Source organism: Acinonyx jubatus, chromosome A2 (assembly GCF_027475565.1).
Source record: "Acinonyx jubatus isolate Ajub_Pintada_27869175 chromosome A2, VMU_Ajub_asm_v1.0, whole genome shotgun sequence".
Taxonomy (NCBI): Eukaryota; Metazoa; Chordata; class Mammalia; order Carnivora; family Felidae; genus Acinonyx; species Acinonyx jubatus.
This window is the reverse complement of record NC_069383.1, coordinates 91,438,935-91,451,971: the sequence shown is the minus strand read 5'-3', so window position 1 is coordinate 91,451,971 and position 13,037 is coordinate 91,438,935. Positions and strand designations below refer to the sequence as shown.

At 41.5% G+C, this 13,037-nt stretch overlaps 1 protein-coding gene across 3 annotated transcripts in view; it reads left to right on the top strand.

Moving 5' to 3' along the window:
- The first annotated feature begins 4,562 nt into the window (after nucleotides 1–4,562).
- Nucleotides 4,563–13,037, top strand: part of PNPLA8 (patatin like phospholipase domain containing 8) — a 46,586-nt gene continuing 38,111 nt past the window's right edge. Inside the window, exons 1-2 of one of the 3 annotated variants that reach the window (XM_027071643.2) lie at nucleotides 4,563–4,827; nucleotides 11,837–12,979. In XM_027071643.2, the coding sequence (XP_026927444.1) occupies nucleotides 11,927–12,979 (1,053 nt within the window). In that variant the 5' untranslated portion in view covers nucleotides 4,563–4,827; nucleotides 11,837–11,926. The remainder of the gene's footprint in view (nucleotides 4,828–11,836; nucleotides 12,980–13,037) is intronic. The other 2 variants (XM_053218643.1, XM_027071644.2) reach the window with 2 other exon arrangements.

Here is a 13,037-nt window from a genome sequence, read left to right as displayed (position 1 = left end):
TCACATGCATTATGCCTCTGTAAAACCCTACAAGGTCAGTATTATTGTGCTCACTTTTGGCAGAGGATGAGAAAAGTAAGATTTAAAGAGGTCATGAGGGTTGCCTGGGTGACTCAGTTGGTTCAGCATCTGACTTTTGATCTTGGCTCAAGTCATGATCTCACGGTTCATGAGTTCGAGCCCCGCATCAGGCTCTGTGCTGACGGCATGGAGTCTGCTTAAGATTCTCCCTCTCCCTCTCTGTTTCTCAAAATAAATAAATGAAATTTTCAAAAATTTTAGAAATCAAAAAATAAGGAGGTCACAAGACACAAAATAATAACTCTGGCTGCTGTATCTCTGAAATCCATACTTTTAAGGATTTTATGATATGATACACGCAAGTATTGCTGCCTTTTAAAGATTGACATTCTATCTCAAACCGGACTCAAGCACCATTGAAAAGGTCCTTGTGAACAGAAGACTGTGCTTTTCAAATGTTGGAACTGAGTCTTAGAAGTCAGGCAATTTGCTCAGGTAAGTGGCGAGGCTAGACCTGGAGTGATCTAAGTCTGCTTGACTTCAGAGTCCCTGCTTGCCACAAGCACAGAACTTCCCAGTGTTGGTCCCTGACAAACCCCTAAATTCTCAGAGACTATCTATACAAAACTACTGAAAGGAAAGAGCTACTTGCTGTCTTATGTCTGGGTGCCGATTCATCCATCCTTCCAACCGGTGTTCCTGTGCCTGCTGTATTGCCCATAGCCTTTTCGCTTTTCTTCCCCATGTTCCCCGGCTTCTGGAAAAATCTTTTCTCCAAGACAAATTCTGTGTTTCTGTGGGAGCTGCTGTCCTCTTGAAAGATGCAACAACCGAGGGGTCAGAGGGAGCCTGATCATGCTGTCTGGTCAAACTACCTCAGCCCCTGGCCATAGATCATAATGCCCTTAGGTGATTGAACTGAGATTCTGAGAACTTATACTGATGGGAAAAGGGAGGCTTGCACAGGTTAAATTTGCCCAATGTCTCACAACCAGTGACTGATAAGGCTAGGACTCCGATCCTGTATTAACTCTGAAGTTAAGCGACCCAAATACTGACATTTGACTACAAAAAATTGACAGTAAAACTCAATATCCTACAAATAAGTATTAAGGCAAGGAATAAGCTACAAAAGTATTAGGTAAAATGTAACTTATATTCAAAATCAAGTTTAAAAATGTAATTACGTGTGTCCTTAAGATTTTAATTTCGTGTTGTTACTCTCGTGCTAAAACCTGGGGTACAACTTGTGTATTAATAATATGATGGGTGCCTGGGTGGCTCAGTCGGTTAAGCAGCCAACTTCAGCTCAGGTCACTATCTCGTGGTTCGTGAGTTCAAGTCCCGCATCGGGCTCTGTGTTAGCTCAGGGCCTGGAACCTGCTTGGGATTCTGTGTCTCCCTCTCTCTCTGCACCTCCTCCACTGGGAATTTATGCTAGATCCTGAAGACACAAATATAGATGTTATACTCCCTGCTTACAGGAAATTCATAGGCATATAAATGAATAAATTACAAGACTGTGCTGTCAGGGCACTAGGAGAAGCAAGTGCAACTAGAAGGAATAGTTTACTCTATGAAGTAATAAGAGCAGACTTTTCTGGTGTTTCTTTTTAAATTTTTAAAGAGTTAAATTTTTTAGAGAAGCTTTAGGTTCACAGAAAAATTGAGAGGAGGGTACGGAGATTTCCCATATGCCTTCCAACCCCACATATGCATCGCCTGCCCCCTATCAACATCTACCAAAGTGGTACATTTGTTACATCAATGAACCTACATTGACACATCGTAATAACCCCAAGTCCGTAGTTTGGGGTTCGCTCTTGGTGGTGTACATCCTATGGGTGTGGAAAATGTATAATAACATGTAGCATCATCATAGTATCATACAGAGCATTTTCATTGCTTTAAAAATTCTCTGGGCTCTGCCTACTCATCCCTGCCTGCCCATCCCAACCCCTAGCAACCTCTGGTCTTTTTATAGTCTCCATACTTTTGCCTTTTCCAAAATGTTGTATGGTTGGACTCATATAGTATGTAGCCTTTCTAGATTGGCTTCTTTCACTTCATCGGAAGCATTTAAGGTATCCTCCACACTTTTCTATGGCTTGAAGCTCACTTCTTTTTATCGCTGATTAATATTCCATTCTTGGGATGTATCACAGTTAATTTGTTCATTCATCTACTGAAGGACATCTTGGTTGTTTCCAGGTTTTGATAATTATTGATACAACTGCTATAAACCTCTGTGTGTAGGTTTATGTGTGGACATAAGCTTTCAACTCCTTTGGATACATACCAAGGAGCACAATTGTTGGGTCATATGGTAATAGTATGTTTAAGTTGTTTAGGTTTTGTAGGTTTTTCTGGTTTTGAAGGAGGCGTAAACAAACGCACTGAAGTACAGAAAGGCACAGGTATTTGGAGAACTATTGGTATGGCTGGAAGGTAAACAGCAAGGGTCCTGTGGTGAAATTGAGGCTAGAAGGTTGGCAAGTGTCAGAGTCTCTCATGCTATGCATTTTTTCTACGGAGATGAAATGCCAACAAAAACTTTGTACTCAAGGAAAACACGATTGGACTGCACTTTAGAAAGATTACTTTGGCTGCACAGAAGAGAATGGGTCTGGGTTAGAGGCCAGCTATAGGGTGGAAAACCAGTTTAGATTATATTGCGTCCCAATGATGAAAGCCTAAACCAATGCCTTGGAAATGACAATGCAGAGCAGTGGCAAGAGTAGAGAGATTTGGCAGTAGGAATCATCATTCATTCATGGCTGTTAAAGTTATGGGGGTAGACAATGGAGGGACGGGAAGGGCAAAGAAGGACTTGAGAGTTATTTGAAAATTTCTGATGTGGGAGGAAAATCTGAAATCATGAAGTCTGACTAAATTGGGGAATAAAGGAAAACAAGGGGAGAATAGATGGTGACCAAGACTCTCTTTGACCAAACTTTAATTAGGTGTCTGTGAGCCCTCCTCTCATCTACGCTTCCTACCTGGGCCCCATCTTTGGCCTGCCAAGTCCAATTTTAGTCAGAATCCTAAGGCAGTTTGGAGAGAATCTCCCAGCCTTTATGTCTTATCACCCTTGATATCTGATCAAATTCCTCATCCCTCACCTTTGCTCTATGACCTCACTGGTCTGTCTTCAGCAAGAATCCTGTGAAATCAGTTTAGCAAGAATCACCTCTAACCTTAATGTCCTTAGTAATTTTCTATCCACTGACGCCTCTCTCTGCTCCTTGGCTATACATCTTCAGCTGTCTTTGTTGTATTCATAGTTGAGCCCAATCTCTCTCCTGCTATTGCAGTAGTCTTGACACCTACAGCAATAGCCCGGAATAAAGTCCTCCTTACAGAGGAAGTGTAAGAATCATTGTTTTTTTAACAATGGGGAGAAACATCGCTCCAGAACTAAAGTTACTTCCAAACACCTCTAAAGTTTGATGTGTCACATACATCTTTTAACTATTGTATAGCTAAATAACGTGGATTATGTGCTTCAGGGGGTTTATCACGCGTTGTGATGTAGGCGACCCAGCTAACTGTGCCCCAAGAGCCTAACAAGATGGCTTCCTTCCCTTAACTAAAAAAAATTATTTTCGGGTGTGTGTGTGTGTGTATATATATATGTGTGTGTGTGTGTGTGTGTGTGTGTGTGTATACACACACACCCACTATGTCTGACAGCTCATACAATTCTTTCCTTAAAGATTTTACAGTAGCTTTACAGCAAGCTAAAACATGGTGAGCCAGAAGGGAAGAGTCTAAATCTTTGTAACATTTTAAGGTTGGAGTCCAATACAGCCTACTTTCTGTGTTTCCTAACCTCAATTTCATTGCAAAATCAGTTCAAGAGAATAAAGGAAGCTGTTGTGACTACCCACACTCACTGCTGTAGCATGAAAGCTGCTTGACATACAAAGGAACGAGCAAGACTGTGTTCTCCTAAAACTTTTTTTTTAATGTACACTTCAATTTGAATTTCATGTTGTGGCCATGTGTTCCAAAATGTTTTTAATTTTTTAACCATCAAATGTAAAAGGCATTTCAGCTCACGGATGTACAAAAACAGCCAGGGGTCCGTATTTGCCCTAAGGGCTGCAGATTGCTTGCTCCCGTGGCAGGCACACAATGTCAGAATTCGAAAAACAGAAGCGTGAAGCGTGGGACCTTTTGTGGGATGCATATGCTAACGTCCCAGGCTAACTTCCAAAATGATAGTATTAGGTGGAAGCGTTTTCCAGTACTTCACGCGGTGGCCAAGCCCAGGAACGGCGAGTAGGAGGGGAAAGAATCGCGGCCCACGCCGCTCACCACCCTCCCGGCAGCTGGTAACGTAGCCCCCAGCTCCGCGGATTGGACAGCGCGCGGAAAGGACCCTCAGAGACTTGGAGATGGAAGCTTAGACCTGCAGAGAAGCACACCGAGCACAGTGACAAACCCCAAGCCCACCACCCAGCTCCGCCTCCCCCAGCACACGCAGGCGCAAGCACGCACGCACGTCTCCCGCCCCGCGCCCACTCTTGCTCCATTGCGCATGCCTCGGAGAGGGGACCCGCGACTGACAGCGAGGCCGAGGCCCGAGCCCTGCGAAGGGGCTCCTCCCGGACCGGCGGGTAGACGCTGCCCGCGCGTGCGTCACTTCCGCAGGGGCGGGACGGAGCTGTGGGGGTGGCGCCGCGGCCGCTGCTTCTCTGCCTGTGTTGGAAGCTCAGCTGATGCGGGCCGGCCGGAGTGGACGTCCTCGCCGGGAAGAGGCGCGTCGCCACTGCCGCCCAAGTAGTTGCGGCCTGCATCCCGGTAAGTGGCGGCTGGGGGACGGAGGCGGGACGACCGGATAGGGAAGAGGGCAGTTTGGTCGCCCCGGGGCACTTCTCCGGCCCTTCTCGGTCCTCGGAGGGTACTTGCAGAGTAAGACGGCGGGGAGACGCCCAGCTTCCCAAAAGGCGGCCGGGCACCGGAAGGAGCCGCGGACTCAGGGCTGATTGGTGCGCGGTGCCTGCCCCTGCGGCCCCCCGCGGTTTTTGCTGGCACGGACCCGCGAACTGTTTTGGTTTCCCTGGTCCCGCCCCTCGCTTCCTGTCCCACCCCCACCGCTCCCAGCCTGGTGACCCCGAGCGTGTTTCGGCTGCCCCTGGACTGTAGGGTTGTCCCATCAGTTCGCTGGGGACTGTCAAAACGGTTTCCTTATTCTGCACCGTTCTCGACTGTCGGCGCACCGGCTCATTCTCCTGCGTGATGTTTTTATTTACCAGCGATTTCTTTTTAACCCCATCCGCATTTAACTCCCTCCCTCCACTGCCATTGCTTCGGCACTTTCGGGTGTGTGCCCTTTAAAAGATGAAACTGTATGAATCATTGTGTTGCAGCGCTCCTCGTCATTGTCATTTCTGTCATTATGCTGGGAGAAACCTGGTTTCTACGCCTAGTACAGTGATAACTTTAAAGAAAAGTGGGGCCTTCTAGGAGAAACATAGAAGAAATGCCCGGAAGGGACTGTCTTATTGAAGGTGGTGTTTTTTTGGTTTTCTAGTCCTAGTTGCTGGGATTTCAGACTGACAAAAGTATGCTTCATTGTATCGGGGAAACTGGAAAGTTAAGAATTTTTAAATCCGACAGTTAAAAAAAAATATATTAAACTGTGAGTGAGAGTTTATGCCTCTTACGAGGCCGTTGTTTCAAGCCCATTGACGTTGTTTTGTTCAATTGCGTAATTTATGTGTGCTTTCAACATAAGAACATGTTCTTATTTCATAATTTTTATTGGTAGACTTTTTATTAGTGTTGTCTTGCTTTTTTTTTTTTTTTTTTGCATTTCTGCCGTCGATCTATATTAAAATCTTGAGAGAGTATCTTTTTATAGGGATGTTGAGGGAAAAGATCAGTTGACTATGTATTTATCGGGTTCACGTGCAAAGTTGGTAAAAGTACAGCTTGTCCTGAGTTGTTTTGCTCGGTAATGAGAAAGGAATTGTGCTGTAGGGTACATATTGCCTCCCTTGTGGGACACATAGTTGTAAAAAGGTCAGAGTTAGAACTCTTAGGCCTGGACACCTTCCTGCCATGTCTTAGTTATAATCTCTCACTCCTATGTTTTATATTTTACTTTGTGCATCATCCAGTTCTTTTTATGCCTTGATGTTGTATTGGTTTCCATTACCCTGGTTTTTTCAGGGTATCTTTTCTCCTGCGGTTTTTTTGTTTCCTACAAGATTTCCTCACAGTCAAGGCTCTACCCTTGTTCTTCTCTCTAAAGAAACTACTAAAACCAGAGTTTTAAATTTTCAGGGTTTTTTTAAATGTTTATTTTTGAGAGAGAGAGAGAGAGAGAGAGAGAGAGAGAGCGCGCGAGCAGGGGAGGGACACAGAGAGATAGGGAGACACAGAATCCAAAGCAGGCTCCGGGCTCTGAGCTGTCAGCACAGAGCCTGATGCGGGACTTGAACTCACTGCCACTTAACTGACTGAGCTGCCCAGGTGCCCCGAGTTATAAAATTTCAAATCCAGGGAATTCTTTAGTAGGTTCATAAATATCCTGAACCATTATGAAGAATGTAGTATATATATATATACTAGATCTAGTATATATATACTATATATATACTATATATACTATATATATACTATATATATACTAGATCTAGTATATATATACAGTATATATATATATATGTATATATATGCAAATAACCAGTTTTCAAGGAAGAGGAAATTTAATCAGGCTCTGTGAATCCCAAACTCTCAAGTATTATTACTATAAACCTTTTTTTGGTACATCCAGTCTTATGTTTTCAGCTGTCACCGTGCTAGTAACTCCAGCCTGTGTTCCTGTAGTACATTTCTGTTTGAATGTTCCACTGTTACTTCACCCTGTAAATCCCAGAGATTTTCCTCTCATATTAAATTGGCTCCCTTCCCAGTTATCTCGTATTCACTAATGGTATTCTCTCTGTGTTTCTGAATAAAAACACTTGAGTTGTCTTGACATCTTCTCCTTACCCCATTCTTCCCTGTTACCGAGTCCTTTCTCCAGCAACCCTTTGTCCAGTGCAGTGCCATTACCTTAATTCAATCCTTGTCCCTTTATGACTGCATTATTGCAATAACTAAGGGAAATCCTGTGTAGATTCATTCTTTCCATCCTCAGTCGAGCCTCCACCTAGCAATTCCCTTATTTCCTCTAGTTAAAATGCGGTTCCATATCCTAGAGGTTGGTCTAAACCTTTCTATTCTATTTATTCCTCCACTGAATTTATTCTACCCTATATATAGGTACTCAAGTCTTTCCCTCTCTTTTCTCAGTAAATGATGGCACTGCCCACTTGACATTCTTCTCTTTACCTTTTTCCAGTCTAACTTTTGTTCTAGCCGAATTTACTCTCAAAACTTTGATCTGCATTTACTAGTGTTGTGGTTTGGGAGCAGTTAAGTGAAGCTTGTTGATTTTGTTGACAATTCTGTATGCTTATTAATTTTTGCTTGATATTTGTGGTATCTAGAGTGGTGTATTAAAATGTTATGATCATGAAATTGTCTAGTCTTCCTGTAATTGTTCTTTTTTTTTTTTTTAAGCTTCATATACTGTATTTTGGTGCCTTATTGTTAGGTGTACTCATAATTCATGAGAGTTAGAGCATTGGAAAGAAACAATGCAGACCCCTTACCGTGGTCTAGTCTTGTAGCTCTGCCTTCTGTTTGACTCTTGGGCCCATTTTTCCACCATTTTCCCTGTTTGTTTTGTTTTGTTTTTTGTTTTTGTTTTTTTGCTTCAGCCACCTGGTTCTTCTTGCTATTTTTTTTTTAAATGTTTGTTTAGTTTTGAGAGAAAGAGAGCATGCATGAGCAGGGGAGGGACAGAGAGAGAGGGTCATAGAACTCGAAGCAGGCTCCAGGCTCTGAGCTGTCAGTACAGAGCCTGACGTGGGGCTTGAAATCATGAATCATGAGATCATGACCTGAGCCCAAGTCGGATGCTTAACCAACTGAGCTACCCAGGTGCCCCTTCTTGCTTATTCTTGAGTAGACAGAACTTATTACTGTCTCCAAAATCTTGGTTACTTTTTCATTTGCCTCGAATGCTTTTTTCTCAGATAGCCTTACTGATTTGCTTTTTTCCTTAATTCAGGTCTCCAGTAAAATGCCAGCTCAGTTCTCCTGATCATGTCAAGTAAAATAGCCCATTTGCCCTGATTGTGGAAGTGTCCTTTCATGGTAGTTTTAGTTGACTCTGCTGAGGCCCCTTGGGGTTCACCTGCTCTGACTAGTTTTCATTTGCTTGGGGTCTGTGTACCTTTTAAGGCAATGTGACTGAAGAAGATCCAGGCTTGTGATTTCTCAATTATGGATTTACCACTATTGGGGTTGTTTTATGTTATCATAAAAACACATATTATAAAATCTACCATCATAACCATTTTTAAGTGTATGGTCCAGTGGCATTAAGTACATTCATACTGTTGCAAAACAGATCTCCAGTACTTTTTTGTTTTGCAGAACTGAAACTCTGTACCCATTGAACATCCCCTTTTACCACATTCCCCCAAACCCTAGGGACCACCATTCTGCTTTTCATAGCTATGAATTTGAATAACTCTAGATACTTTATATAAGTGGAATCATACAGTATTTGTCCTTTTGTGATGGCTTATTTTACTTCGAATGTCCTCAGGGTTCATGCCTATTACAGCATGTGATAGGATTTCCTTCTTTTTAAAGGCCGAATAATATTCCATTGTATGTAAATACCACATTTTGTCTATCTCTTTATCTGTCCATAAACGTTTGAGTTGTTTCCACTTCTGCTGTTGTGTACTGCTATGAACAGAGGTGTGCAAATACCTCTTTGAGACCCTGCTTGCAATTCTTTTGGGTATATACCAAGAAGTAGGTTTGCTGGATCAGAGGATACCTCTATTTTTAATATTTTGGGGAACCAGAGTACTGTTTTTCATAGCAGCTGCTCCATTGTACGGTCCCACCAACAGTGCTCAAGGATTCTGAATTCTCCACGTCTCTGTCAACACTTGTTATTTTCTGTTTGTTTGTTTTTAATCCTAGCCATCCAAATGCGTCTGAAGTGATATCTCATTTGATTTACATTTCTCTGATGATCAGTGATGTTGAGCATCTTTTCCTATGCTTGTTGACCATTTTTATATGGTCTTTAGAGAAATGTCTATTCGAGTTCTTTGCCCATTTTTTAATTGGGGTATTTGATTTTGTGTTGTTGAGTAGGAAGAGTCCATTATTGGTTTTGAGCATGGCGTTTTATTCACAACGACTTTAATTGCATTTTATCAAGTATTTTTCTCCGTTGGGGATTGTGGGGATTTTGTGTTAATTCAGCTTTCATTGACTGCAAGTCCTGAGGACTTCAGGAAAACCTGGGAGGCAGACAGGTTCATTTCTTTTCTCTTTTCCTCTCTGTAAAATTGGGTATTTTAAAATAATATGTTCAGATGGGATTTAGAAAGTTCGCAGTTCAGACTGTAATCTGAACAGTCAACAGTAGGTTCTGGGTTTCTATCTTTCTCAGTCTTGTCTATTCCATTCTTTCAGAGATCTGCTGGAATCACCCTTCTAGTGTCCTTCCTTTGCTTAAAATACTTTATTGACAGTTTGATCTTTAATCTCCTTGGCAAGATTTGTAAGACTTTGCATAATCTGGCCCAAACTATCTTTGCAATGTCATGTGCTACCTCTCCCTCATTGTTCTCTGTAGGTCCTGAAGTGAAACTAGACTGCTTGCCATTTTTGCTTATACTGTGTTTTCTTCCTTTCTTCCTCTTTTCCTTCCTTCCTTCCTTCCTTCCTTCCTTCCTTCCTTCCTTCCTTCCTTCTTTTATTTTAGAGAGAGAGAGGGAGTGTGTGAACAGAAGAGAGGGGTAGAGAGAGAGAGAAAAAAATCTTAAGCAGGCTCCAAGCTCAGCGGGGAGCCCAGCGTGGCTCAATCCCCTAACCCTGGGATCATGACCTGAGCCAAAATCTAGAGTCAGATGCCCAACCAACTAAACCACAAAGGAGCCCCTGTATATGCTTTCTTAAATGCTTTTTTTGTGTTTGTGTTTATTTTTTCACATTATCTAAAATTCTCTCTTTCTCAGCTTTCCACTTCATGTATTCCTTTTTACCTTTGTCCAGTTTTTAGTGTGTTTTTTTGTCCCTCCCCCCCCCCCCTTACCTGGATATCTCTTCTCACCATTGGCATGGTTACAAAAGTAACAATACATGCTTATTGTAAGAAAAATTCAGACAACACAAAAGGAAAAAGTAAAAGCGCTTCTCCTTGTTCTCTTTGGATCTCACAAATAAACTAGTGCTCGGGGCGCTTGGGTGGCTCAGTCGGTTAAGCCTGACTTCGGCTCAGGTCATGATCTTATGGTTTGTGGGTTCAAGCCCCACGTCGGGCTCTGTGCTGACAGCTCAGAGCCTGGATGGAGCCTGCTTCAGATTCTAGGTTTTCCTCTCTCTCTGCTCCTCCCCCACTCATGCTCTGTCTCTCTCTCTCTCTCTCAAAATAAATAAATGTCAAAAAAAAAAATTAAACTGGTACCTATCCTTTCAGAATCTGTGTGTGTGTGTGTGTGTGTGTGTGTGTGTGTGTGTGTAGCCACAGATTTAAATGGCACATATAGGTTTTGTTTTCTTTCATTATGTAGTAGCTACGTATCTGCCTCCTTGTATCTCCACGTATGTATAGCACGTGTATAGCAGCTTGCCTTTTTCACTGTAGTGCTTATGGAAGATATGCGGGTCACCTGGTTTCCTTTAACTGCTGCATCACATTATATGGTACCCACTCTGTTGTATGTATGTGACTTAATTTATTTAACCATCCCTTGTTAGAAGACCTTTAGAGTTGTTTTTCATTGTTTTATTATTTCAAGCAATGCATTAGGGAAAGGGTTTACATACTTTGGCACTCTTAGGCAAGTATTTCTGTAGGATTCTAAATAGATTTTTAGTATTGGAATTGCTGGTCAAGAAATTTGTGCCTTTAAAATTTCTATAGATAGTATTTAAAATTTCATTAGATACTGTCAAATAGCCCTATGTGTCCCATTTTTCCAGGCCACTATCGATGCTGGATATTATCAACCATTTACATTTTTAGCAATTAAAAGAACAAAATAATCTGTTTAAAATTGGTATTTTTATTTGATGTGGTGAGGATGTTTTTGTAATTTCACTGTTTGTATTTATTCTTCGGTGACCCCTGGTCTGTTAGATGTGGCACATAGCTTCTTCTAGTCAAACTTCTTTGATTTAATAAACATAACTAGAGAGTGAAGTGTTTTCTACATGGCTATCTATATCTCTAGACCGAGAGTTCCCTCTTACCCTGTTTGTCTTTGTGGTCTCAGCATCTAGCACCATGTCTGGTGGAGATCAAATATACTATAAATGTTTGCAATGAACGAGGTAGTAGAAGACTTGACTCTTTAAAAGAACTCAATGTCTAGTGTCACGTAAACCAATCAAGACTTTAACAATAAGGAAGAAAAACAGCATAGTATCTAAACTGCATATTCAGTTATGTATTATAGGAAAACTTATCTATTGGGTAGCTTCCCTAAATTAGTTCTTATCAAACATCCTACTATTGACTTCTTTCTTTGATTGCTGCACTGACAAATGAATTATTTTCGGTTAGCTTAAAAGTCAAATCTGTGCTATCTGTAATGGAAATGCATTACTCTGTCTTCTTTTGAGACAAGCTGCTGAGTTTAGTTCGAGCAGAAATGTATTTTATCTTACACCTGGTTTCCATTTTACCTTGAATCCTAATTTTTTTTTCTTGCCATTTCAGGTAAGACCATGAATTATGGCATTTCTTAAATGAAGCATTCAGGAATGAAGTGAAAATCATAACATATAGAAAATAAATGATTTGTAAGTTATGTCTATTAATTTGACTACAGATATATATTATATTTACCTCCTTAGTAATGCAAGAAGTCTTTGTGGGAAGCAGAGAAGCAAGCAACTGCATTTCTTGTGCTCACCTAAACATTACTGGAGGATAAGCCACGTCAGTCTACAAAGAGGTTTTCATACAAGCAAAATAAGATGTAAATGGACCAAAAGTGAAGCACATTCTTGCAGCAAGCACTGTTCCTCTCCAAGCCACCATGGTTTACACATTGGGATTTTGAAACTTAGCACTTCTGCCCCCAAGGGACTAACAAAAGTGAGCATTCGTATGTCCCGTATTAAAAGTACTTTGAACTCTGTTTCAAAGGCTGTTTTTGGCACTCAGAATGAAATGATCTCACGTTTAGCTCAATTTAAGCCAAGTTCTCAAATATTAAGAAAAGTATCGGATGGTGGCTGGTTAAAACAGAAAAACATTAAACAAGCCATCAAATCTCTGAAAAAGTATAGCAACAAATCAGAAGATACTTCTTTTTCGGAAAAGGAAAGTCGTGTTCTAGATGAAGATCTAGGTAAACAAAGCCTGTTTCGTTACACGCGTAGTATAACCACAAAATTTGGAGAGTCGTTCTACTTTTTATCAAGTCATATTAATTCATACTTCAAACGTGAGGAAAGAATGCCTCAAAAAAAAGAAAGTAAACATTTCCAGGACAAATCGGAACTTGAAGATACAAAGGTTGAAGAAGGGAAATCTAGCTCTCCAGATCCTGGCTCCCTGAGGGATAAGCTAGATTCAGAATCTTCCTTATGTTCTGAGGACAAGCCTGCAAGTCCCGGTGGCACACCCGAGGCACTTCCAGTTTCTACTAAACAAAGTATTGCTAACTTTCTTTCTCGTCCCACTGAAGGTGTACAAGCTTTAGTAGGTGGTTATATTGGTGGACTTGTCCCCAAATTGAAGTATGATTCGAAGAGTCAGCCAGAAGAACAGGAGGAGGCTGTTAAAGCCGAGCAACCTGTCAGCAAAGACAAAAATGCAGAGGAGAAAAAGCGGTTATCTCTTCAGCGAGAAAAGGCAAGTTGTTACCAGTGTCGCTTGAAGTTCTCATGTTTGTCCAATTCCTAAGTTTCGT